Below are 25,615 nucleotides of genomic sequence, written 5' to 3' on the forward strand. Positions count from 1 at the left end.
TTTGCTCCTTTTCTAGTTTTAAAATTGGAAGCTTTAACTCATTGCCTTGAGACCTTCCTTCCTCCTTTTCTAAGGTAACATTTAAACATTTTAATACTATAAATTTTCCTCCAAGCACTGTTTTAGCTGCCCCACAAATTTTGATTATGATGTGTTAAATATTATAGTTAGGATGAGCAGGAAGGACTCACTGAGAAAGTGATGCATAAACAAAGACCTGAAGGAAATGACAGAGCAAACCACGGAGGATGTCTCAGGGGAGAGAGCTCCAGGAAGAGGGAACAGCAAGTGCAAAAGCTTGGAGGAAGGACATCAGATACCTAAAACAAGTTTAGGGGTTGCAGGGCCTTTGGAGGCCTTGGTCGTAGGCCTTTGGCTTTTGAGATGAGAAACCATTGAAGGGCTTTGAGTAGAAAAGTGACATGATCTTACTTAGGTTATAACAAGATCTCGGCCAGGCGCAGTGCCTCACGCCTATAATCCCAGCACTTTGGGAGGCCAAGACACGAGGACCACTTGAGCCCAGGAGGTCTAGAACAGCCTGAGCAACATAGCGAGACCCTGTATCTATAAAAATAAAAAAACCGCCAGGCAGAGTGGTGCAAGGCTATAGTCCCGGCTACATGGAAAACTGAGGTGGGAGGATTGCTTGAGTCCAGAGGTCGAGGGTATAGTGAGCCATGATTGTGGCCCTGCTGCACTCCAGCCTGGGTGACAGAGTGAGACCCTGTCTCAAAAACAAAAAACCAAGATCTCTCTAACTTCTGTGAAGAGGGATAGACACAGAGAGGCTTTTTAGGAAATTGCAGTACACAGAATAATGGTCTCCCAAACATGTCAATTTCCTAATTCCCTAAACCCAGGAATGTATTACCTCACATGGCAAAGGGGACTCTTCAGGGATGGATAAATTAAGGCCTTTAGATGGAAAGATTATCCTAGATTATCCCAGTGGACCCCCCAATATAATCACAAGTGTCTTTATATGAGGGAGGCAGGGGCATCAGAGGCAGAGAAGAAAATACGATGAAGGAAGCAGAGGCTGGCCGCAAGTCAAGCAATGTGTGCATCTTCAGGAATTTGGAGAAGTCAAGGGCTGGCTTTTTCACTAGAACCTCCAGAAGGAACACAGATCTGATGATAATGTTGTTGATTTTAGTTATGTAAGACCCATTTCAGAATTCTGACCTCCAGAAACTGTAAGATAATAGATTTGTATTGTTTTAAGCCACTAAATTTGTGGTAATTTTTATTACAGAAGCAATAGACTAAAACAGATGATATTGTACTAATCCAGGCCAAGAGTACAGTGGATATGGTGAGCACTGGTTAGAGTCTGGATATATTTTGAAGGTGAAATTTGCTGAAGGATTAGATGTGAGGTGAGAGAGAAAGAGAGTCAGGGAATATAACACAGTTTTGAGCCTAAGCAGCTGAAGGACGGAGTTCCCATTTATTTTGATAAGGAAAGATGGTTTGGGGAAAGAGATCTAAGTTTTGGATATGTTAATTTTGAGGTGCCTATTAGACGTGCAGGATGCATGTCATGTTGAGGGAAGAGGTCTGAACAGGATGTATAAATGTGAGACATCACCAAGGGAGTGAGTCTTCCTGAAGGAAAGGTCTGAGTGGAACTGGGGTCCCTAACATTGAGAGTTTCAGAAGGTGAGCAGTGGCCAGCACAAGAGCCTGAGGAAGTGCTGTCAGGACCAGAGCCCCAGAAGCTGGCAGTGTCTTAGAAGCCAAATGAAAGAGAAAAAAAAAAGGGGGTTTCTGGGAAAAGATTAGATGAGATTCCCAGGGGTAGGAAGAGTAGAAAGAGTAGAGAAGGCAGCATAGAACTGAGCTTTGAGGAAATCCCAAGAGCGTAGAAGACGACGAGACAGCAAAGGAGACAAAGACAAAATAGCCAGAATGATGGAAACAAAATGGAAATAGTGTTTGAGAAAATCCAACATCCAATCCTGAAAGAACACTTTACAAACTAGGAATAGGAGAGAACTTCCTTAGCCTGATAAAGAATCTCCATGAACAGTTGGTAGCTAACATTATACTTAATGGTAAAGACTGAATGCTTTCCCTGTATGATCAGAAATAGGACAAGGACGTCCACCCTTGCCACCCTTATGTCACACTGTACTGGGGCTCAAGCCAACAATAGCATTTTAAAAGTTAACGATCAGCACAGTGATCCTGCCTAGTTGGGGGCTCCTTGCAAATTTAATAGTAACATTAATTTTTGTTTTTAAAGTTATAAATAAGAGTAAACTCCACCCCCACCCAATAGCTGTTTTCTCATCATTTATACTTTACCTTAAGTGGTCCATTCCTGTCCCTGTTTTTCTACTGCTGTTTTGGTGTTTTCCTTATTGATTTACATAATATTGTATATTTAATCTGTAATATATATTTAAATATAGACATACATAATTGTATTTATAGGTTGACTTCTCCCATTGTTATTTTGAAATAGAATTTTCTAAGACATAAATATTGTGACTAATGATGACTTAGTACATATGGCGACTTAGTATATAACCGAAGTGACTTTTTTAAAACTTTCATTCAGTTTCGTTTTTTTAACTTTCTTTCAGTTTTTTTTTTCTTTCTTAACTTTCATTCAGTTTCATTGAAACTGATTGTTTCTTTACAGATTTAACCTTTACATATTTCATATGAATTGCTTTGTGGGAGATCTGACACTCCCTTCATTTCTTCCTGGCATATAGAAAAGCTGTTGGTTTTTACTATTTTACATTGTCTTTAGTTACATTAATGAACTTTTATTCTAAGAGTTTTTTCAGGCCAGGTACTGTGGCTTACGCCACTAATCCCAGCATTTTGGGAGGCCAAACCGGGTGGACCACCTGAGGTCGGGAGTTCCAGACCAGCCTGACCAATACGGTGAAACCCCATCTCTACTAAAAATACATAAATTAGCCAGGTGTGGTGGCACACACCTGTAATCCCAGCTACTCAGGAGGCTGAAGTGGGAGACTCGCTTGAACCTGGGAGGTGGAGGTTGTAGTGAGCTATCATTGCCACTGCACTCTAGCCTGAGCGACAGAGGGAGACCCTGTCTCCAAAAAAAAATAATAATAATAATTTATATACTTCAATTTTCTGTGTAATTTGCATTGGAATATGTGATTTTTCTCATTTTTCTAACAGCTTTTCCTATTATTTTCATTTCTTACCTTATTTCATTGGCTAGAAAGTCCATTATATTATTATTTAACCAGTGGTGACAGTAAGTATTCCAATTAATAACGTCTTGATTTTTTAAGGTAAATGATTTTATAAAAGTTTCACAATTCAGTGTCGTGTTGGATGATTAAAGTAGTATGTTAAGGACATATCTATATATTTTTTAAAAGAGTGACAGGGTCTCACCGTTACTCAGGCTGGAGTGCAGTGGCATGATCATGGCTTACTGCAGCCTTGGCCTCCTGGGTTTAGGCGATCTCCCCACCTCAGCCTCCCAGAGTGCTGGGATTACAGGCATGAGCCACTGTGCTCAGCCAGGACACCTCTTTCTATTCCAAATTTAGTAAGAGTAATCAGAAATGAGTATTTAATATTATCAGCTGTCTTTTGTACACAATTCTGTAATCAAAATGAGAAAATTAACCTTAGGCAAGGTGCTTCCCCTCATTATACTGTATGTGATATATTACAAAGATTTCCCTTTGTAGTGGAAAATACTTAAAACATATAATTAATTCCCTGCCCATGTTTACTTGGCTCTCTTAGGAAACATTTTTACTAGCCAGATATTCTTACAGTGCTTAGCTCCACTCTGATACATGGATACATTATTGAATTAATAAGTTAATTAATGAAGAAAGTGGTCTTACAATGGTGAACACATCTGGTGGATAAGGAATGGCAGGAAGGAATAAGTCTCTTGGATGAAAATGTGGGAGACCACAGCATAACATGTGAGAAAAACAAGGATCTCTTCTTCCAAATTATTGCCTAAACCCAGGCACTTATGGAAGCGTTGGGCTATTAATAGTTCATAAACTGGGATGGCTCAGTTTCCTATGCCTGTGAATCTATAATTGATAGTCTGATAATCTACCAGTTCTAACTGTTTAGGAGAGAAGAGGAATAGCGGCACCAATCTAGTGGGTCTGAGTCTTCTTTAGTCTGTTATCACCTCCAGCCTTTGAGGGCTAAGTTACAACATTCTTGAATACCCCTCCAGTAAATCGGGAATTACACCCATGATCCAAAGCATCTGAAAACTCACCCCAGACTCCTCCATTCAGGGCTGCCCCCACACTCCTGCCTCATCCAGGTCCAGCACTTTCCTCTTGTCTTTGCCTCCTTCCCAAGTTGCATGTTATAAACACATTTACTGGGCTGGGCACAGTGGCTCATGCCTGTAATGCTAGCATTTTGGGAGGCCAAGGCAGGCGGATCACAAGGTCAGGAGATCGAGACCATCCTGGCTAACACAGTGAAACCCTGTCTCTACTAAAAATACAAAAAATTAGCCAGGTGTGGTGGCATGCGCCTGTAGTCCCAGCTACTTGGGAGGCTGAGGCAGGAGAATCACTTGAACCTAGGAGGTGGAGGTTGCAGTGAGCCGAGATCACACCACTGCACTCCAGCCTGGGCGACAGAGGGAGACTCCGTTTCAAAAAAATAAAATAAACACATTTACTTCTAATAACCCATAAGCACCTTGTACCTAAGAATCCTACTAATTATTCTCTCAGCCCATTTTCATACTACTCTCATGATTCACTTATTCAATGAATACAGCTGAAGGATCTGAATAGACATCTCTTCAAAGAATATAAAGAAACGGACAATAAGCATATGAAACAATACCTGTCATCATCAGCCATCAGGGTGATCACTTCAGATCTGCTAGCATGTCTAGAATTAACCAAAAAGGGGGAAAATAACAAGTGTTAGTGAAGATGTAGGGCATGGTAGCCCTCATACACACTAGTGGGATGTAAAATGGTGCAGCCACTTTGGAAAAAGGTAAAGCAGCTTCTCAAAAGGTTAAACACAAAGTTTACTATATTTCCCAGCAGTTCTACTCCATTCCCAGAGAAATAAAAACATAGAAACGTGTATGAGCGTTCATAGCAACATTATTCATAACAGAGTGGCAATAATTCAAATGTTCATTAACTAATGAATGGCTAAATAAAATGTGGCATGGTCATATAACAGAATCTTATTCATCAACAAAAAGGAGCAAAGTACTGGTACATGCTACACATCAATGAACTTTTAAAACATTATGTTAGGCCGGGAGCAGTGGCTCATGCCTGTAATCCCAGCACTTTGGGAGGTGGTCAGGAGTTCGAGACCAGTGTGGCCAGCATGGTGAAAACCCGTCTCTACTGAAAATACAAAAATTTGCCTGGCGTAGTGGTGCACACCTGTAACCCCAGCTACTTGGGAGGCTGAGACACAAGAATCACTTGAGCCTGGGAAGGGGGAGGTTGCAGTGAGCTGAGATCGCGCCACTGCATTCCAGCCTGGGTGACAGAGCAAGACTCAGTCTCAAAAAGAAACACACACAAAGCAAGTTACAGAAGTCTACATGTTACATGATTCCATTTATCTGAAATGTCCACAATAGACAGATCCATAGAGAGAGAAAGTAAATTAGTGGTTGCAAAAAAAAAAAAGGGAGGGGTAAGGAGAGTTATGGGAAATGGCTGCTAATGGATATGGATGGGGTTTCTTTTTGGAGTGATGAAAATGTTCTAAAACTGAATGTGGTGAATGTTGCACAACTGCAAATATACTTTAAAAAAACCAATGAAATTGTGGCCTTTAAATGGGTGAATTGTAGATAGGTGAATTTTATCTCAATAAAGCTGTTTTTTGTCTTTTGGTTTTTTTGGAGACAGAGTCTTCCTATGTTTTCCCAGGCTGGTCTTGAACTCCTGGGCTCAAGCAATCCTCCTGCCTCAGCCTCCCAAAGTGTTGGGATTACAAGCTTGAGCCACCATGCCCAGCTTGTCTTTTTGAGGTGGAGTCTCAGTGTGTTGCCCAAGCTGGAGTGCAGTGGTGGGATCACAGCTCACTGTACCCTTGACCTCCTGGGCTCAAGCAGTGTTCCCACTTTGGCCTGTCAAGTAGCTGGGACTACAGGTGTGTGCCACCATGCCCAGCTCATTTTCTTTATTGTTTGTAGAGATGGGGTCTCACTATGTTATCCAGGCTTTAAAATTAATATTTATTTTATTTTTTTCATTTTATTTATTTATTTTTTTGAGATAGAGTTTCACTCTTGTTGCCCAAACTGGAGTGCAATGGTGTAATCTCTGCTCACTGCAGCCTCCGTCTCTCGGGCTCAAGCGATTCTCTTGCCTCAGCCTCCTGAGTAGCTGGGATTACAGGCGTGCACCACCACATCTGGCCAATTTTGTATTTTTAGTAGAGATGGGATTTCACCATGTTGGTCAGGCTGGTCTTGAACTCCCGACCTCAGGTGATCTGACTGCCTTGGCCTCCCAAAGTGCTGGGATTACAGGTGTGAGCCACTGCACCTGGCCTAAAATTATTTTTAAATCTTAATAGGTTATACATTTTTTGAGCAGTTTTTTTGTCAAATATTCTTCCATTAAGAAGAAAATGAAAAATACTTTTGCTTAGATACAATGTATTTTTCATGAATACATTTTGATAATGTATCGAGAACCTGAAATGCCACATTTTCATCACAAGATATTTGTGGTGAGTAACCAGAACAACCCAGACATCCTACAGTAGGAGAATAACAGTGTGTCCATAACATAGAATAATAAACTTAGTGTTTTAAACATATATTTAATGATATGGAGAAGTATTTACAATAAGAATCAGGATAGTCCATTTTAAGTGGCATATAATTCTAACTGTGTATTTTTTGATGTGGCTATATATGTGTCTATATGAGGAGTAAAAAGCCTAGAATTTAGTGTCACTGAAAATGGTAGACTTGCCACCATGAATAAGCTAGTACAGTTAATTTTTTTTTTGTTTTATCATTGTCCATAGTTTGCAAATAAAATATGTATTACTTCAACCTCACCATATAAAACCTGTAGTTTAACACTCTTCCCCTGTCTTTGTGATAGTTAGGATAGAGCATGTGGTGTGATGTCTCCTAGTGAAATGCATGTAAGGCAAAGCCATGACTCTGAAAAAGAGTAAACAATGAAGTTTAATATCTTTTGCAGGTTATTAATGCTGCATTGGCTTTAGCAGCAAAACCACAGAGTAAACTGGCCCAAGAGAACATGGACCTTTTTAAAGAACAGTGGGAAAAACAAGTCCGTGTTCTCACAGATGCTGTCGATGACATTACTTCCATTGATGACTTCTTGGCTGTCTCAGGTAATGAGCTGGTTCCCCAGAGAAGTATGTGAAGATGTTCATAATTACTTTTGTCTAAGTTGTATTAATGGGCAAACACTCCTACGTCTTGGCAGGTAAATTATTCTAACAATAATATTGTGCTGATTTTCATTTTAATGTTTAAAAAGCCATCAGCTACAGGGTTTTCAAGTGACAGCTACTCAGCTACTGGGAAGTAGCTGGGGTTGGAGATGTTTCCCTTGATAGGGCTGGTCTGAATCCTAGGAGCATGAATTAGAAACCTGGGTGGCAAAGGCTTATCCCTGCTTGTATAGAGTGAGGTCTTTCAACTGGGGCCGGTAGAACACTATGACCATCCATCATCCCTCTTGCTGCCATTGTGTTTAGAAAAAAACATTGATCTGTGTCTTGGTGGAGACTGTGGTTATTTGTTATGAGCCTATGAAACTTAGGAGAAGAAGGGATTCTCAACATCATCACCTTTAGTTTCTTTTTAAAAATAATTTCTTCCCTTCTTGGAAAGCCTCTCTTCTGTCTCTCAGAGATGATCGCAGTCATAGTTTATCTGCCTACTTTTCCAAAGACAGAATGTCTGCATGATGCACAGATAGAAAACAGAGAGGAAATATTTAAGTGCCATTTAATTATGAACTTGCAAAAAATAAATCTGGGTAATTCACCTCACAAAAACAGTTGATTTCATTATATAAACATAAACTGGTAATGACTTAGTAAATTGCATTCATATAGAAAATGTCTGTCAAATGCAATTCAGTGTTTATCGCACAGAGATAAATTTCAATCCCATCTTCTTAGAGTTGAGTAACTATAAATGCATTCTCCATTTAACGGGGCCTCTGTTGCCCTTTGCTACACGGCTTGTTCTCTGAAAGTGCCAGACTTCCTGAGGCCAGTGGCTGTGGGCAGAATCAGTGGCTAAGTTTTTGTAGGGCTGAAACTACCTGTCACCCCAGGGAACCACAGGCTAGAACGTGGCAGTAGGGCTCAAAACAGAAGCGGGGCTTAAGTACATGCACAGCACAGCCCTCCAGCAGTGACCTATATAAGAGTGACTGTGTATTCTGCATACCAATGCCTCCCTGTCTTCGCACTCTCTCCTTAGGACGGGTAGTCTTGGCTTAACTTGAGAAACTGAGGAGCAGGCAATCTGTAAACTGCAAAAAGTAGGGGGTAAACCATGTTGCTGCAAGACTGCCAAATTGCAGGTGTTGGTACTTTAAAACAAAAAACTCATTTGCAAGCACATCTTTGCAGGTGCCAAAAATGCAGCAATGGCTTTTTTGGGAAATCTTGGCCTTCTGTTGTTTTTCCCAATGAAGTACTGAATTATTCTTTTTCATCGGTTTAGAGAAAAACATTCCACCTTCACAGCACACTTTTAAGCAAACAACAAATTCTGAAATCTAAATGCAGAGCCCTCCTCCGGATAAATACTACATTCTTAAAGTTACTTTTTTGAGATTAGGTTGGGTATGTCTCAGGCTTGGTCTCAAGGGATTTTCAGTCCTCCTTATAGCAAAGTAAAATGTAACAGCATCAAATGTCCCTCATGCACCATTCGTCAAGTCAGTGAAGAAAAGGGATTCTGCAGCAGCATTTAGTGGATTCTAGGCAATATCTTTAGGGCATGTGACATAAAAGAATGGTAAAGAGAAATCACATTCTTTTAACAGATACACTGTTGTCTGGTGAGTATGTTTCGTTTTTATGCAAATGTATGAGAGTATAAGAGGGGATTGATTAAAGCCTGTAATCCCAGCACTTTGGGAGGCCGAGACGGGCGGATCACAAGGTCAGGAGATCGAGACCATCCTGGCTAACACGGCGAAACCCCGTCTCTACTAAAAACACAAAAAATTAGCCGGGCGAGGTGGCGGCGCCTGTGGTCCCAGCTACTCGGGAGGCTGAGGCAGGAGAATGGCGTGAACCCGGGAGGCGGAGCTTGCAGTGAGCTGAGATCTGGCCACTGCACTCCAGCCTGGGCGACAGAGTGAGACTCCGTCTCCAAAAAAAAAAAAAAAAGGGGGGGGGAGGGGGGGATTGATTTGATGGAAAGGAGTTTAGACAGTTTCTATTTAGCAAATAAAATCATGGAACAATTCTTTCAGTCAAAGGTGGTGGTGTTTTTAGAGCATCTGAATTTTAGAAGTCTACCCTGGTGTGTTTTTCTGATGTTCTGTCACAGCCTTGCTTAGGAATGTTAAGTAATTAAATCACCAATAGGGCAAGACCTTTCTTCATAATTCCTCTGATTTATACAATATGCTTTTTGGGGGGAATAGATAAAGGATGGAGACAAGCAGATGCCTGTGCAGGTTTCTACTGGAATGACCAATTAATTTGCAGCATTCAGACTCCTTTATACTCTTACGTACATACCTTACCCATGGTAGCTTTAGCACTTTTTTTTTTTTTTTTTGAGATGGAGTTTTGCTCTTGTTGCCTAGGCTGGAGTGCAATGGCGGGATCTCAGCTCACCACAACCTCTGCCTCCTGGTGGTTCAAGCAATTCTCCTGCCTCAGCCCTCCTCCCGAGTAGCTGGGATTACAGGTGCTTGCCACCATGCCCTGCTAATTTTTTGTATTTTTAGTACAGACAAGGTTTCACCATGTTGGCCAGGCTGGGCTCAAACTCCTGACCTCAGGTGACCCACCCGCCTCAGCCTCCCAAAGTTCTGGGATTACACGTGTGAGCCACCGCATCCGGCCCAGCTTTAGCACTTTTTATTTCGGGGGACTAGAGATACTTCTCCATCTCACCTGACACACAGCCTAGGCAAGTGTCATCTGCAGCAGTCACGGGCAGTATTTAGATGAGAAGCCACATCTTGGCCCTGACCTGACCCTGCCTCATTTGTCAATGTCCCCTGGCCCTAAAGCATAGTGGTGCTTTGGTGGACCCATAGTGAGATGGGCTTGTTTTTGAGTAGGGGGCTGCCTGGCAAGTGCCCAGCACAGGATCTGGCTTTTGAGGTAGGTGGGCTTCGTAGCTTTTACTAAACGAACAGCAGGGATGCACCCTGACTCCTTGGAGTGTTTGTTTTCTTCTGTCTCCTGGGGCTTGAGGCCCTTTGATACAGTGTGAGAGGTTTTATGTAGTATTTGCATTTGTGATTTTCCACCATCAAATTCTTTTACACTCCATGGGGCCTGGATATTGGCTATAGCGCTGTCCAGTCACTGAGAACCCGTCCATGAGTAAATCATTTATGGAGTAGGGCTTCAACTCCTTTGTTCTGGATATTCTGCCCCATTGGTTCCAGAAATTCCCTCATACTTAGAACAAGTCATGTCCTGATCTGTGGCTCAAAAAGTAATAGTCATCTTGTGTATAACCTGGTGCAGCCACCAAGACCCCATGCCAGCATTTTATGAGGCTGTAGGGCAGGGGAACTTTGGTCATTGCCAAATAATGTGACAGTCGCACTTGCATAGAAAGAGAGGAATATGCATGATACCTCCAGGGAGGAGGGGTAGGGTCTCCTCAGCCACAAGCTGTTCTATTCCAAATGCTGCCTTGTAAATATTGGAGATGGTTTAAAATGGTAGCATTCAGCAAACCAAGAATATATTTATATTGACCAATCCCTTAAGGAGAGTGGTTTGAAATTCATCAAAGTGATAGAGACTCTTTGAATTTCACTTGGATTGTATTTGATAAACATTTTCCATGGAAATGTTATTGATTTCCATTCTCTCACTCTGCTTACATGTTGCAGTTTTGGCTCCCTTTTTTTGAAGATGCAAGTGATTGTTTAGAGAAGCTGTAATTGGGTTTATTAAATTTTTTACTAAATGCTCTTAGAAACAATATAATGCATTAAATGCTTTGGAGCAACACTTGGAGTGGTAATTTGCACTCTCCTTCATTAAGTGTCAGTGTGTCCAAAATATTTGGTCTGATTGGGAGGTCATTAAATAGAAAGATTACTGTACCTAAATGTTGGTTTTGTGTTTAATAGCAGAAATGCTAAACTATAGACAGAGTTTCTGTCTTTGGAGGAAGTGGTGAAGTTAGATTAGTGGTGATTTTTTTTTTTTTGAGACGGAGTCTCACTCTGTTGCCAGGCTGGACTGCAGTGGCGTGATCTTGGCTCACTGCAGTCTCCACCTCCCGGGTTCAAGCGATTCTCCTGCCTCAGCCTCCTGAGTAGCTGGGATTACAGGCACCTGCCACCACACCCACCTAATTTCTGTATTTTCAGTAGAGATGGGGTTTTACCATGTTGGCCAGAATGGTCCCGATCTCCTGACCTTGTGATCTGTCCGTCTCAGCCTCCCAAAGTGCTGGGATTACAGGCATGAGCCACCATGTAATCAGAAATCACCTGGCCGGTGATTTTTTTTTTTCCTTTTTAAGCCTACTACATAGAGTTTACATGGCAAGCCCTCAGAATAGTTCATGTCACAGGGTAAATCCTCTACATAAAGTATGAAACATCGTTTTCATTTTCTTTGTGTGCAGCAGCCCTGCATACGCTGCTTGCTATAAAGATACCCAGGGCAGAGGGTACAAAGAAGAGGCTCTATCGCTACACATTGTAGACTGAAGTTCTGACATCTCTTATGGAGAATGCCAATCGGCATCGTTCCTGGAGGGCAATTAGGTACCATACTTCTACTTTAAACATATATACCTTTTAACTCAGCGATCTCATTGCTAGACATTTTCTCTAGGGGAGTGTCGCAAATGTTTGCCAAAATACCTGTAGAGGGATGTTTTCTTCAACCAGAATGTCTAAGGGAAGATTGAATAAGTGAATTATAGCCCCTCCATCTCTTCAGTAGGGTACTATGCAGCCATTAAAATGGATGAGGTAGATCTGTAGGGCCATACCTAGAAAGGTTTTCAAGTGAAAAAGATACAATAGTGTCCATAATATAATTCCTTTTATATTCATTTACATATAGTTGTCCATATTTTATATGGACTGGTGTGTGTGTGTGTATGATTTTTTTCTATTAGAAGCACACCTATAAATCATGTGTTGGACAGCTGTTCATGGGTACAGATTTGTGTATCTACTCATAGTGGACCTATGCTGTTTCCTTAGCTAAAATGATTTATGGTTTCAGTTAGTGTGGGCACAGCCTGTCCCCCTCCGTTAAACAGTGGACTCGCACCTCCCCGCATCAGGTTCAGTTGTGGAGAGGAGGCTGGGTGCTCTGTCCTGGGCGGCAGCCTCAGCGAGGCTGGGGCTTTCCTAGAGACAAGTGTTTCATGAGGGTAGAGAATATTACTTTGTTCAGCTTCCTGAAGTGGGGAATGTTACTCTAAAAAATGGCGTACCCTTTCCTGGTTTAGGTTCATCTAGAAGAAGGCCAGGATGAATTCAAGAAAGTCTAGATGGATTTAAAAAAAAAAAAAAAATAGATGTATCTAGACAAAGGTTAAAAAATCCTTGGTAGAAGTTTGGGTCACTTTGTTTAATGAACGGGAAGGAATGCCATACTTCATTGATTCTGAAACAGGGATGAGTCTTAAAATCAATGATATGAGAAAATATTGGTTCTTAGTTTTGTTATCAACACACTTTCCATTTTATTCCTTTCTTTTCCTTAGCAATGCAAGTTTCATCTTAATGGTATCGTGTTAGATCCAGTAAAAGCAACAATTTTTAACCCAAGACCTTGTATGGTTGGCCTGCTCAGTACATTTTTTAGTTTGAATTATTAGAGTTTATATACTTCAGAAATGCTTGTGATGGGCTCCAAATCCGTTTATTCTTGTAATTGGTTTAAATGTCCCTCTTAAAATGTGTTTATGTTAGAAGTTTAATATGTTTACTCTTTCATTAGTTCATTGGTATAAACCCTGGCAAGTCTCATAATCTGTAATTAATAGAGATCAAAATATGGTCTTAACTATATTGCAGTAATCTAGTTTTCCCTTCTCTAATAAGAATTCTTACTATTTCCTGGCCTTCTCTGGAAAGGTATTTTTTGTTTGTTTTGGTTTTTGTTTTTGAGACGGAGTCTCACTCTGTTGCCCAGGCTGGAGTGCAGCGGCGTAATCTCGGCTTACTGCAACCTCTGCCTCCTGGGTTCAAGCCATCCTCCTGCCTCAGCCTCCAGATATGCACTTTAATGGCTGCATAGTTCCCATAATTCACTTATCCACTCTTCTCTTGGTTTGCTTCCACGTTGTTATTATAGATGAGTTTGAGCAAACTCTTTGTGGTGGGGTTCCTAAAAATGTATAGTGTCAGGCTTTTTCCTTTGAGGAAAAATAGTTGTGGTGTTTTGCCCAAATTCAGCTGTGTGACTGTTAGGAGCCACCCATCAGCTTCATAGGAGTCAGGGGTTTTCACCTCTAGGGACCCTTCAAATATCACAATAAGCCCATCTGTGTACCATGAAGAGGGTTATTAAATAGTTCATCTCATGCCTCAGGCTCCTCTAGAGAAGGCTTCAACCTGCTTTCCAGCACCTTCTCCTATCCCTGGGCTGTACTGGCTTCTTGGTAGATTGTCTGAATATCATCAGCATCTCCTGGAGGGAGAGGGAGAGCGGACAGTGGACTTTTGTTCTAATTTAGCCTTTCCTTTATTTGGGACACAGGGTCAGTGAAGCTAGAGGAAGAGAAGTTATTGATGCTTCTGTGATTTTCTGCCAGGCTTACAGAACAACTGTGTCTCAAAGATGGGCATGTCTCCTGTTTTTTGTTTTATTTTGTTTTATTTTTAAAGCCTGGAATGAAGATTGTTATTCTTGAGGGTGATAACAGGTTTAGTTTCTGTCTCTGTCACTAGTCACTGGTCTCTCCAATGAAATATATGTAAAGCTTTCAGCACTGTGGCTGGCACCAAGCAAACAATAAATGATAGATGCCAGCTTACAGTTGCCACCTTCTCATAGAAGGCCTCCTTCCTCATTCAGCTTTTTGCTTGTTCTCCAGAGAATCACATTTTGGAAGATGTGAACAAATGTGTCATTGCTCTCCAGGAGAAGGATGTGGATGGCCTGGACCGCACAGCTGGTGCAATTCGAGGCCGGGCAGCCCGGGTCATTCACGTAGTCACCTCAGAGATGGACAACTATGAGCCTGGAGTCTACACAGAGAAGGTTCTGGAAGCCACTAAGCTTCTCTCCAACACAGGTACGGGAACTCTAGCTTTTCAGTGCTCGCACACACTGCAACCTGAGTAGGGCAGGCCACCCGATTAGCCCAGCCCTGTGGTGAGGAAGGAGGAGTCGGGAACTCAGATTTGGTCTCATGGCACATTGGGCTCCTGAGAAGTTGGTCATAGCCAAATTCAGGCCTCACAAGCATATTTTCTTCATGTGTATCTCATGAGTAATCATGGGACTAATTCTAAACACACTATTTAAGATGAATTTCTGAGTTTAACCTCAGGTTAAACTATTAACCTGAGGTCCTATTCTTAAGCAAGGCTTCAAGTTAGTCTCACTTCCAAGTTCTCAACCATCCAATCCCTCAACCATCCAATCCCTCTGTTGCAGAGAAAAAGATGATTTGAGTTGTTGAGTTGTTGTAAAATACTGCATTTATTTCAACCATAAATACTCCTCACATAGATAGAAGCAGAGGCTCTTCATCATAAGCCTCACCTCTTTCTGTCTAGCTGAGTGATTCAGGGAGGGTCAGGGGAATGATGCTGCCTGCATACCAGGACATCTGCTGTGCCCCTTTCTCCACAGTCATGCCACGTTTTACTGAGCAAGTAGAGGCGGCCGTGGAAGCCCTCAGCTCGGACCCTGCCCAGCCAATGGATGAGAATGAGTTTATCGATGCCTCCCGCCTGGTATATGATGGTATCCGGGACATCAGGAAAGCAGTGCTGATGATAAGGGTGAGTAACTGCATTTCAGACTTAACAGCTTCTTTCTTATCATTTGCTAAACTTGAGCAATGCGTCATTCTAGAACTCGGCAGATGCGGTAGCAGTATATTAAAACCATGAATCTAAAATCTGTTAGAATGAGATATATTTAATTATGTTGTCTAAAATGACTGTTAGTTGCAAGTTAGAGCCCAAACTTGGGCCAAGAAGAGGAGCTAGCCTGAGTTGACGATTTAATTTAGGATAAACAGTCTCTACAACATGAGGCTTCAGTTTGAGTTAGGCAGGAAATTATAGAAAATAATGGTTCTCAAGCTAGTATCAGAGAAGGAAGTCTTTTCGTAATGCAGATTCAAGTTACTGTTCACATGGAGTGCCCCTCTCTTCGGAGAGGCTGCAGGCAGACAGGATGATGGAACCCCAGGGTGTTGCGGGGAGAAGTGGCCCCAGGTGATGCTCCTAGGCTCATGGCCAAGTGCTGAACCCCTTTCCCCATAGCCAGAATGCCTGGAGGGCCTGTAGCAAGGGCAGAGGAGAAACGGGCCTCTGCGGCATCTGTGGTTGAGCTCCCGGCTTACCGTCCTGCTCTCTGACACTATTCCTGTCTTCATTCAAGAATTATCCTTCCAGCCCCTGGGCATCTCAGTTTCTTGATGTCTTGTCCTCCTCCACCTCAGCCTCGTGGCCATAGCCGTACCTCAGCTTTTGTCACTGCCTGCCATTGTCTTTGTCATTCCCAGCAGCCCGGTTCTATTGTTGAGGTTGCGCCCTTGAGTCCTGCAACTCCCAGCGAGCCTTTTGAGTCCACTGTGGGGTCTTCAGTCAGTTGGTCCTCCCTGTTTGACACTCACTCAGCCCCTTGTGTCCTTGGTTCAGTCTTTTTTCAGCTTTGAGTCCATAGTTGAATATTCTCACTCCTCTGCCCAGCTGTTTCCTTACACTTGCCTTGCAAGGTGCAGTCTTAGCAAGATCCTGCTCTCCTGAGCACAGTGCAGATGGCCACAGCCATGCCGACGGAGCCGCAGAAGCCGCGGCCATTTGTGGGCCCTTGCTGCCCTGCAACAGGTGCCCGTCCACCCACCCACACCTGTGCCCCTGTGCTATTTGGCCCTCTTGCCGATTTCATTGAGGATACTGAGGCAGTTAGTACGGCCACCCCGCTGCATCCATGCCTGTGTGCTCTGCCTTCCTCCTAGGACTATGGGCATTGCTGTTGGTGCTTCTGGCCGAGGCCGTCCCTTGCATGTCCTTGTACTGGGGTCCCAGCTTCTTCACCCCCTGCCTTCTGTACCTTTCCCCAAGCCTATGATGATTTCTCCCATTTTTAAGGGGGAAAAAATATCTTGACCCACACCCCTACTCAGTCTCCTTGGCTGGTTTCTCCCCATCTCCTCAGCCTGTGAAACATGGGTGTGGCCTGCTGGGAAGTCCTTGGCCTCTTCAGAGTCCTGTCTAGAGGCCGACTCTCCTAAGTTCCACACTTGCCTGTGCACCTTGCCTCCTCCCTCTCACTTGCTCCACCCAGGCAGCACATGTTGATAGTGACTCCGTCTTCCCTTGCTCATGCGCAGACCTCGGATCTTTTATTTCCCTTTTGTCCCATACCCCACATCCGCTTTATCTGTGAATTCTTTTGGCTCTCCCTTCACAGTAGAGAACCTGAACATGTTCTCACCCTCGTCCAAGCCGCCAGCACCTCTCACCCGGGTTCATGCAGGTGCCACTCAGCTGGTTCCCCGTTCCAATCCTGGGTGCCTACAGTCTCATGAGCCACAGGGCAGCCAGAGCGATTTCTCTAAGCTTCAGTCAGATCATGCTATCCTCTGTGCCATCCTCTCTACAGGCAGCCACGTCATTCTTTATGCTGGCCTACAAGGCTTTCTAGGACTAGAACCTGTCACTTCTCCAACCTCATCTCCTGCTGATCTCCCCTTGTGCTCATGGGGTTCCAGGCAAGCCGGTGACATAGGGGCAGTGAGCTAAGCCCCCCTTCTGTGGCCTCCTTGCTATTCACGCAGTTCCCTGGGCCAACGCCCCTTCCCCACAGCCTCAATGCTGCCGCCCGCCCCGCCTACCCCCTCGAGAGCACCTTCTCATCAGACTTTTCCTAACACCCGCATGGAGTTAAAACCTCGCTTTATTCCTCTCTGCTTTCTTTATACACTGGCCACTTTTGATGTGTCATATAATTCATTTGCTTACTTTGTTGCCATTTCTTCCATTAGAATAGGCATGAGAGGAATTTTTATCTGTCTGTCACTTTGTATCTCTAGGGCCCAGAATGCTTGGCAGAGAGAGAATGAATGAATGAATGAATGAATGAATGAATGAATGAATGAGAGTACTCGGTTTTCTTGGCAAGAACGGTTCTTGGGTCTGCGATGGGGTCCTGGGAAGGCAGAGATGATGTTAGGAGGTGGTCCTTTGAAAAGCCCCTTAACTGATTGCATGCCAGTCCCGAAGGCATGTGTGACTGCAGTGTTAAAACCGTCAGTGCTGGCATTGTGTTTTGTGTCACCAAGTCCGTCGGCCTCCAGGACCTCACGCGGACATGCTGTCTGGTGCCACCTGAGTGAGCATCCACTCCTTACCTCATCAAGGGACAGGCCCAGCCTTTGCGCAGCACGCTCTTGGTGGCTCCGGAATGTTTCTTGCATATCTTCTTGTTTGAACCTCACAGCAAGTCCTTGGGCTGCGCTTGGACTAGATCCTGGTACAGATGAGGGACTCGCCTCACTGCCCTCCTGTCACAGGCCAGCCGGCTGGGCCGAGCGCCAACCCCAGCTGTTCTGCCTGCTGCCCCCTTACTGATAACTGCCAGAGGACAACATTATGTTTCAAGTCAGTAGCTAATCATGAGAGGCTGGTAGTTGGTACAAAATAAGAATTTTATTTCATAATTAAAGCAAAGAGCTAGGACGAGTAATCAGTCCCTTGGGTATTTACTCAGCCCTTACCTGTCATATTCTCCCTTCTTTTCTTTTGATGAAAGTCAAAAGAATACTTTAAAATTGCCTATTTTTACTCCTCCAAGCAGCCTTGGTACCCTAACAGAAGGCTCAGTTATTTAATTTTCTTTTTGTCATAAAGTAGGAAAGTTAAACAAATCTGCTTAATACTATACAAAACACCTCTATTTTTAAGTCAGTACCTTTTCTATCCAGGACAGTTCTCATCTTTGTCTTTAAAATACAGGTGTTGGGGAAGTAAATTAGGAAGTAAAAACCTTATGTCGCCGGGCACGGTGGTTCACGCCTGTAATCCCACCCAGCATTTTGGGAGCCCAAGGCAGGGGTGGATCACCTGAGGTCAGAAGTTCAAGAGCAGCCTGGCCAGCATGGTGGAATCCCGTCTCTACTAAAAATACAAAAATTAGCCGGACGTGGTGGCGTGTTGCCTCTAATCCCAGCCACTCGGAGGCTGAGGCAGGTGAATCACTTGAACCCGGGAGATGGAGGTTGCATTGATTCCAAGATCACGCCACTGCACTCCAGCCTGGGTGACAGAGCGAGACTCTGTCTCAAAGGAAAAAAAACAACCTTATGTCTTATAAAGAAATAGTGAATTGACTCAGTGATAGCCATTGAGCCCCACACACAGTGAAGCCAGCGCAGGCCTGCTGTGGGCCAGGCAGCCCAGCGCGTGCAGCAGTGAAGCAGAGGCTCGAGACAAATGCTGAGTGATTGTGACTTTATTCATCATACTGTTCAGAACACTGCACATTAAAATCCAGAATTCTGGGCCTCCGTGCACCTGGCCAAGAGGCTCAGGGTGGCTGGGGGCTGGTGGCCTGTGACCCAGAGATGTGTCTGACTTGTGATCTCTGTCTTGGTGGCAGACCCCTGAGGAGTTGGATGACTCTGACTTTGAGACAGAAGATTTCGATGTCAGAAGTAGGACAAGCGTCCAGACAGAAGACGATCAGCTGATAGCTGGCCAGAGTGCCCGGGTAAGGAAGCGCTCTGTGGGGCAGTTCAGCTTGTGCTGCCACCTTCCCTGTCCCCTTTCTTGTTTCCAGGAAAACACCCTCAGTATTCAGAACACCATTTCTCTCTCTCTGGCAGTAGACTGAAGTTAAACTAAGTTGTGGCACCTGCTAGTCACTTGTAGCCTCCTCAGCTAGAGACAGACCAGGTCCTGGGCCTCCTCTGCAGTGCCCTGGGGCTTTGGTTTACGATAGAGCCCTGGGTCAGGAAAGGGCTGAAATTTAGTCAATGCAGTGTTTGTTGAAAGGATCGTGAAATTTGAAAAAGATTGCTGCCTTTAGCCATCTCAGTGATGCCATGGGTATGAACTATTTAATTATTCATGGGTTTAAAAAAATAACAGTGGTACATTCAAGAAAGCCAGTCAGAGCCATTGCATTCATTTGAGTCATTAAATCTTCAATCAATAGCATTTATGTTTTGGGGAGGATGCCAAGAAATATTTCTAAGGAGTCTTTGATTTCACTCCCTTGGAAATCTGTCATGAACAGCGAGCACATCGCTGCCTTATGTCCTGAGCACTTTGGGAAGCTGAGAGGGAGGAGCTTCAGCCGCAGGTCTGTGGGCTGGAGGTGGGCAGCAGGCCTCCAGGTGCTGCTCGAGTATGGCCTTAGTGCTCAGCCCTCTTTCTTCAGGTGTACATTCTGAAGCCACTTTCAGTTCACCTTGAATAGCTGGAAATGTCCACCAGGGAAAGGGTTCCACACTTTCATCAACCCTTTCTCTCATTTCTTGTCTTATATTAAAGAATTAAAAAGCAGGTTCTGTCCCTGCACAGTTGTGATTCCAAAGCTTCCGCATTAGCCTTCCACCCCTCGCTGTTTGCTTCCACACTAAAACTTGTGCTCGAAAGTGGGTCGGAAATTCAGGCTGCTGTAAGTGTCTGCAAAAAATGAGAGAAATAGCCCTTTAGGCAAAATGAAATCTGTTAAAGCATTATCCTACCTATGCCATAGATTGCCTGTTGGAAATATTCTTGGCTAATGCACTCTGAGAACTTCATATTCTTTTTATGTAAGAGCTCTTTGTGCTTCTGATCACAGGCGATCATGGCTCAGCTTCCCCAGGAGCAAAAAGCGAAGATTGCGGAACAGGTGGCCAGCTTCCAGGAAGAAAAGAGCAAGCTGGATGCTGAAGTGTCCAAATGGGATGACAGTGGCAATGACATCATTGTGCTGGCCAAGCAGATGTGCATGATTATGATGGAGATGACTGACTTCACCCGGTGAGCAGCACCCTGGCCCCACCAGGCTGCACAGGGGCCACTTTCTTTAGGTCACCTGCACAGCGGCTTAGACAGCCCAGGCCATGGGGCTTTGTGGACATCTGTTTTCTACTCATCTCCAACTGTGAGGGGCTTCGCATACAATGATCCTTGTTCTCTCTTCTCAGAGGTAAAGGACCACTCAAAAATACATCAGATGTCATCAGTGCTGCCAAGAAAATTGCTGAGGCAGGATCCAGGATGGACAGGCTTGGCCGCACCATCGCAAATCACGTAAGTGACAGACCTGCCAGGTGGGTCTCCAAGCTCCTTCTGGGACTCAGGCAGCCCAGCCTGGTCCATTCAGGGTAAGTTTCATGGGCCACAGCACTTTTGCCACCCATCTCTAAAAATGGTTCTTATTAATCCCAGCATAGATTCGTAAGGATTCTCTAGAGCAGATGTGGATGTCCTGGAATCTTCCGTCACTTGTAGCCAAATTAACCTCTGCTGTTGTCTATTATGTCTCAGTTCCCTCTCTGGGCAGGGGCTGAGGGCAGCCAGAAGCCATGTGGCCAGTGCTGTGGAAGGATGGTGTGCCCAGATGGGGCCAGGTTTCTTCATCCTCAGCACTGTGGCTCTTAGTCACCCTGCCGTCATCCCCCTATTCCCTCACACTGTGATAGGTACAAAAATATGGTTCATATCACCTGGAAATGTACAATATGTTTGATTTGGTGTTTTAAGCCTGATCAAGAGAGGCTCTTTCTCAGTTATAGTTTTTCTCTGTAGTTAACAAACCTCCCCACCATCTTCCCTGAAATATCAAAACTCTCAGCCTCATCTAGGCCACAGGATGTGTGAGACGTCCCTCTTTACTCAAGCCAAAGATTGTAAAGGCATCCTTGACTCCCACACAATCGGTAATAGGGCCTATTGCTTCCATTAGCCAAATGTATCTCAACACAAACCAGTCTTGTCCTGTCTGCAGAGCTCCATAGCCACTTGGACTACTGCGGCTACTCCTGATTTCCTATTCTTTCCTCTCTCCACTTCCTTCTGCATCCAGCTGCCAATACTGTCATCTGAAAATGCAAATCACATGGCTGCCCTGCTTCCATGACTACTTAGAATACAGCTCATCTCCAGTATGGTCTGCAGGGTTTCAGTTCATACCACTCTCTGTGGTGTACTTTGCTTGCTATGAACACTTAAGAGGTGCTCTGTTTCTTCCTTTGGGTAAAGCTTTCTAGGCTGGTCCTAATCTGGGAGCCTCTAAAACCCTGAGATATGGGGGGAGACAGGAACTGGGCAGGGGCCACCCTTTTCTCTTTGACCATCCCTGACTGCTTTTTTTCTTGCTTTCTTTACTCATTTATCCTCCACCTCAGCCTGCAGTGAGTGGCTTTTGTCATCAGGCCTTAATAACGCAAAGTGCATCTGAGCAGAAGAGCTATTTGTTTACTTAGCTCAAAACATCTGGACTTTTCTCCATAGCCAGGCTCCTACTTGCTGAGCCGGCTTGTTCTCACCTTGAGGGGCACAGGCCTCCACCCTGCCATGTGGGGTGAGGGGATCCTTGGCCAGAGTGGTTTCCCTGCTGTCACAGAAGGGAAGTCAGCGGGAGGCTCAGAAGGCCTTGGCTGTACAACCAGTGCCGTGCGGCACAGCCAGGGTCCCATGAACGACTTCCATCAGATAACCTGCCTCCATCCCCAAGCAGAGTGTAGGCAAGGGCTGTGACTGCCTCAGGTAATTGGGTGATTTTGCTCCAGCAAGAGGACAGGAAGCATGTGAGTGCCACCCTGAACCTTTAAGAAACACCCATGGGGTGGGAGGTGCTTGGTCCAGGCCAGGGTGCTCGGTGCTAAGCGTGCTCTCCCTTCAGTGCCCGGACTCAGCTTGCAAGCAGGACCTGCTGGCCTACCTGCAACGCATCGCCCTCTACTGCCACCAGCTCAACATCTGCAGCAAGGTCAAGGCCGAGGTGCAGAATCTCGGCGGGGAGCTCGTTGTCTCTGGGGTAAGCATTAGCTGAGAAAAAAGAGGGCCAGTGGGAACGTGCTGACCCTTGTCAGAAATGAAAGTCACTTCCTATCCACATACACACCTGCCCTGGGAAAGTGTGCTGAGCAGAAACCCCAAGTCCTGTCCCAGCCTCCGGAGACCAAGGTCTGTCCATCATCTGTTCCCTGTAGAACTGTGACACGTGTGGGCCACTGCAAGGGCTGAAAGGCTGGCCTCCTCCCCTTTGCTGGCCACTCACTGGGAACAAATTTTTAAAAATCTTCCTTGGGACCGGGCGTGGTGGCAGGTGCTTGTAAGTCCCAGCTACTTGGGAGGCTGAGACACAAGAATTGCTTAAGCCTGGGAGACAGAGGTTGCAGTGAGCCGAGATGGCACCACTGCACTCCAGTCTGGGTGACAGGGCAAGACTCTGTCTCAAAATAAAACAAAACTTCCTTTTCTTCCCCCAGAGAGGAATTAAGAGTAGACATAGATAGGATGCTTTCTCGAAAGCCCTTCACCCCTCAGAGCGCTTGGGTAGCATCTCTTTCTTTTTATCAGGTCACAGTTCTGAGGCCTTTCTCACCTAGGGCAGGGGAAAGAGGTTTGCTGAGTGGACTGGGGTCCAGCGAGCCTCCGTGGCTTCTTTTAATCCCATTAAATTTCCTTTAAAAGAAACACTTCTTATATTGAACATATTGAGACCATTTGCTCATCTGCTTTGCCATAAACGTCCCTGTCTCGATTCCTGCTTCTCCTCCCCCACGTACTTATAGCTCTGGGATCACTCACAGTGGCTTCCGCTTTGAGTGAATAAACACTTGCTGGGGGGTGGGGGTGAGCAAAGCGAGGCTGCCTCATGTCTTCTTCAAAGGGTCTGAGGGCAGGCGCTTCCAGGCTATTTAGGTAAGAGCAACTGTTGAGGGTGTTCCTCAGCAACAGGCTGCTGCCCAATCCTCTGCCACCTGCCCAGGCCCTGGTCTTGCAGAGGAGTAGGGGGCCCCCCTTCAGGCACAGCCCACCTGTGTCCACGATGCTGGAGGTCAGGCCTGTGCTTCTCACCACCCTTGTCTGCCTTGTAGGTGGACAGCGCCATGTCCCTGATCCAGGCAGCCAAGAACTTGATGAATGCTGTGGTGCAGACAGTGAAAGCATCCTACGTCGCCTCTACCAAATACCAAAAGTCGCAGGGTATGGCTTCCCTCAACCTTCCTGCTGTGTCATGGAAGATGAAGGCACCAGAGAAAAAGCCCTTGGTGAAGAGAGAGAAACAGGATGAGACGCAGACCAAGATTAAACGGGCATCTCAGAAGAAGCATGTGAACCCGGTGCAGGCCCTCAGCGAGTTCAAAGCCATGGACAGTATCTAAGTCTGCCCAGGCCAGCTGCCCCCACCCCTCAGGGCTCCTGAAGATCAGTCACTGTTTGTCACTCAAATGAATTTGCTAAATACTACACTGATGTCAGATTCCACAGGGAAATGGGCAGACTGTGAACCAGTCCAGGTGGTGAATTTTCCAAGAACATAGTTTAAGTTGATTAAAAATGCTTTTAGAATGCAGGAGCCTACTTCTAGCTGTATTTTTTTATATGCTTAAATAAAAGTAAAAATTCCATAACCAAAGAGAATCCCACATTAGCTTGTTAGTAATGCTTTGAGCAAGCCGAGATGCCCATTCTCTTAGTGAGGGCGGCATTAGGGTTTAAGAGAAGGGAATTTGGCTCAACCTCAGTTGAGAGGGTGCAGTCCAGACAGCTTGACTGCTTTTAAATGACCAAAGATGACCTGTGGTAAGCAACCTGGGCATCTCAGGAAGCAGTCCCTGGAGAAGGAATGTTCTCAGAAAGGTCTTTAGAGGAACAAACTCAGTAAAACGTAATGTTTCATGAAGAAAACTGATTACTCTCTTTATGACATGAAATGAGAATTTAAATGCATGGTTACAATTACTAATGTACGCTGCTGCAGGTCATTAATAAAGTTGCTTTTTTTAGGCTACAGTGTCGTAATCAGAACACACTTTTCTCTTTCTTCCAGCTTCAAATGCAAATTCATCACTGGGCTCACTTCTAATAATTGCAGTGTTTCCCACCTTGGGCTTGCAGCAGAAAAACCTGACAAAATAGTGTGTGCTAAGGCAGTAATTTAGACTTTACCTTATTTGTGATTACTATAGTGATTACTGTAACTACAAGGCATAACTTACCATCTTATATAAATTTTACAAATTTTGAATGTTTTTTACACTAACTTTTCCCAATAAAGTCCACTATGAAACCACAACATCCAAGAGGCCAAAGTCGTCATCTCTTCCTTCAAGTGCTCACAGCATCTGTGGTGCTCTGGGCCCTCCCGGTGTCCCTCTCTTCCAGGATGGGGATGCCCGGAAGGGAGGCTGTGGCTCTAGGCTGCACGGCTCATGCCAGCCCATCAGGGAGGGCCATGCCCCTTGTCCTATTGAGTGCCCCACCCTGCACCCCCACCTTGGGAGTTGACATGTCCATTCCTTGAGGTTCATGTCAACCTCGGAGGCATCCCGTCTTCATTATGAATGTCCCCTCTCCTGTGTCCTTCCTGTCAGCACACACACACCTATGATGATAGCGGCCTTCGAGATGAAAACCCCTGAACCCCATGATCCTTTCTCACTTCCAACCGGCTGTCGCCTTGCTCCCTCCACCTCCCCTCGTCAGGGCGACTGCCTTCCACTGCCAGTGACACTGGCAATGGTCTTCAGACCTCATCATGCAAGCTGCCTGGGGGCGTGGCGGGGAGGAGGAGGAGGACAAGGACTCCTGAATGCTGCTAACTCGGCTTCCAGGACACCCCACTCAGGTTCTGCCTGCCTTACTGGGGGCTCCTTTCCTGGGGCTGAGAGGTTGTGTCTGTGCCCACCCTCCTGAGCTCAGGCAGAATCTCACATGTAAAGACATACAAATGCCGACTTCTCCCCAGAGCCTGCCTTTTATAACTGACTGCCGCCTCATGCTCCATTCGGATGTCTAATGAATCTCAGACTTGACCTGTCCAAACTGCTTGCCACCTACTCCCCACCGCCCATCCCCATACCCTCCATACCGGTTTCCCCACGTCACTGCCCTTTCCCTCTTCCCTCTTGCCAAATGCCTAAAAATCAAAATTCTTAGGTGGGTCTATAGTGCAATGGGCTTCTAGTGACAAGAAATCAAAATTCTGACCTTTAAAACGTATGGATAATTTACCTGTCATCGCCTGGCCTAAGCCATCCTGCTGT

The 25,615-nt window shown here is 45.0% G+C and overlaps 2 protein-coding genes and 1 long non-coding RNA gene across 44 annotated transcripts in view; 1 reads left to right on the plus strand and 2 right to left on the minus strand.

Annotated features, from left to right (window-relative positions):
- The window catches only part of LRRTM2 (leucine rich repeat transmembrane neuronal 2), a 45,913-nt gene extending 41,023 nt beyond the window's left edge, over positions 1-4,890 (minus strand). The window contains exon 1 of the mRNA XM_078004295.1: positions 4,843-4,890. Coding sequence (XP_077860421.1) covers positions 4,843-4,852 — 10 coding nt within the window. The 5' untranslated portion in view covers positions 4,853-4,890. The remainder of the gene's footprint in view (positions 1-4,842) is intronic.
- The window catches only part of CTNNA1 (catenin alpha 1), a 176,981-nt gene extending 152,328 nt beyond the window's left edge, over positions 1-24,653 (plus strand). For 35 of the 42 annotated variants that reach the window (XM_078003644.1, XM_078003643.1, XM_078003653.1 and 32 more), the window contains 8 exons: positions 7,200-7,356; positions 14,258-14,458; positions 15,022-15,173; positions 19,003-19,113; positions 20,194-20,375; positions 20,543-20,648; positions 22,243-22,377; positions 23,444-24,645. In XM_078003644.1, the coding sequence (XP_077859770.1) occupies positions 7,200-7,356; positions 14,258-14,458; positions 15,022-15,173; positions 19,003-19,113; positions 20,194-20,375; positions 20,543-20,648; positions 22,243-22,377; positions 23,444-23,731 (1,332 nt within the window). In that variant the 3' untranslated portion in view covers positions 23,732-24,645. 42 annotated transcript variants of the gene reach the window in all.
- On the minus strand, positions 18,840-23,613 carry LOC114679025 (uncharacterized). The gene is made up of 2 exons (XR_003730735.2): positions 23,384-23,613; positions 18,840-20,033 (listed from the first exon to the last, which is right to left on the minus strand). It is a non-coding gene; the product is annotated as an uncharacterized LOC114679025 (long non-coding RNA).
- Positions 24,654-25,615: the final 962 nt, after the last annotated feature.

Source organism: Macaca mulatta, chromosome 6 (assembly GCF_049350105.2).
Source record: "Macaca mulatta isolate MMU2019108-1 chromosome 6, T2T-MMU8v2.0, whole genome shotgun sequence".
In the NCBI taxonomy this organism is placed as follows: Eukaryota; Metazoa; Chordata; class Mammalia; order Primates; family Cercopithecidae; genus Macaca; species Macaca mulatta.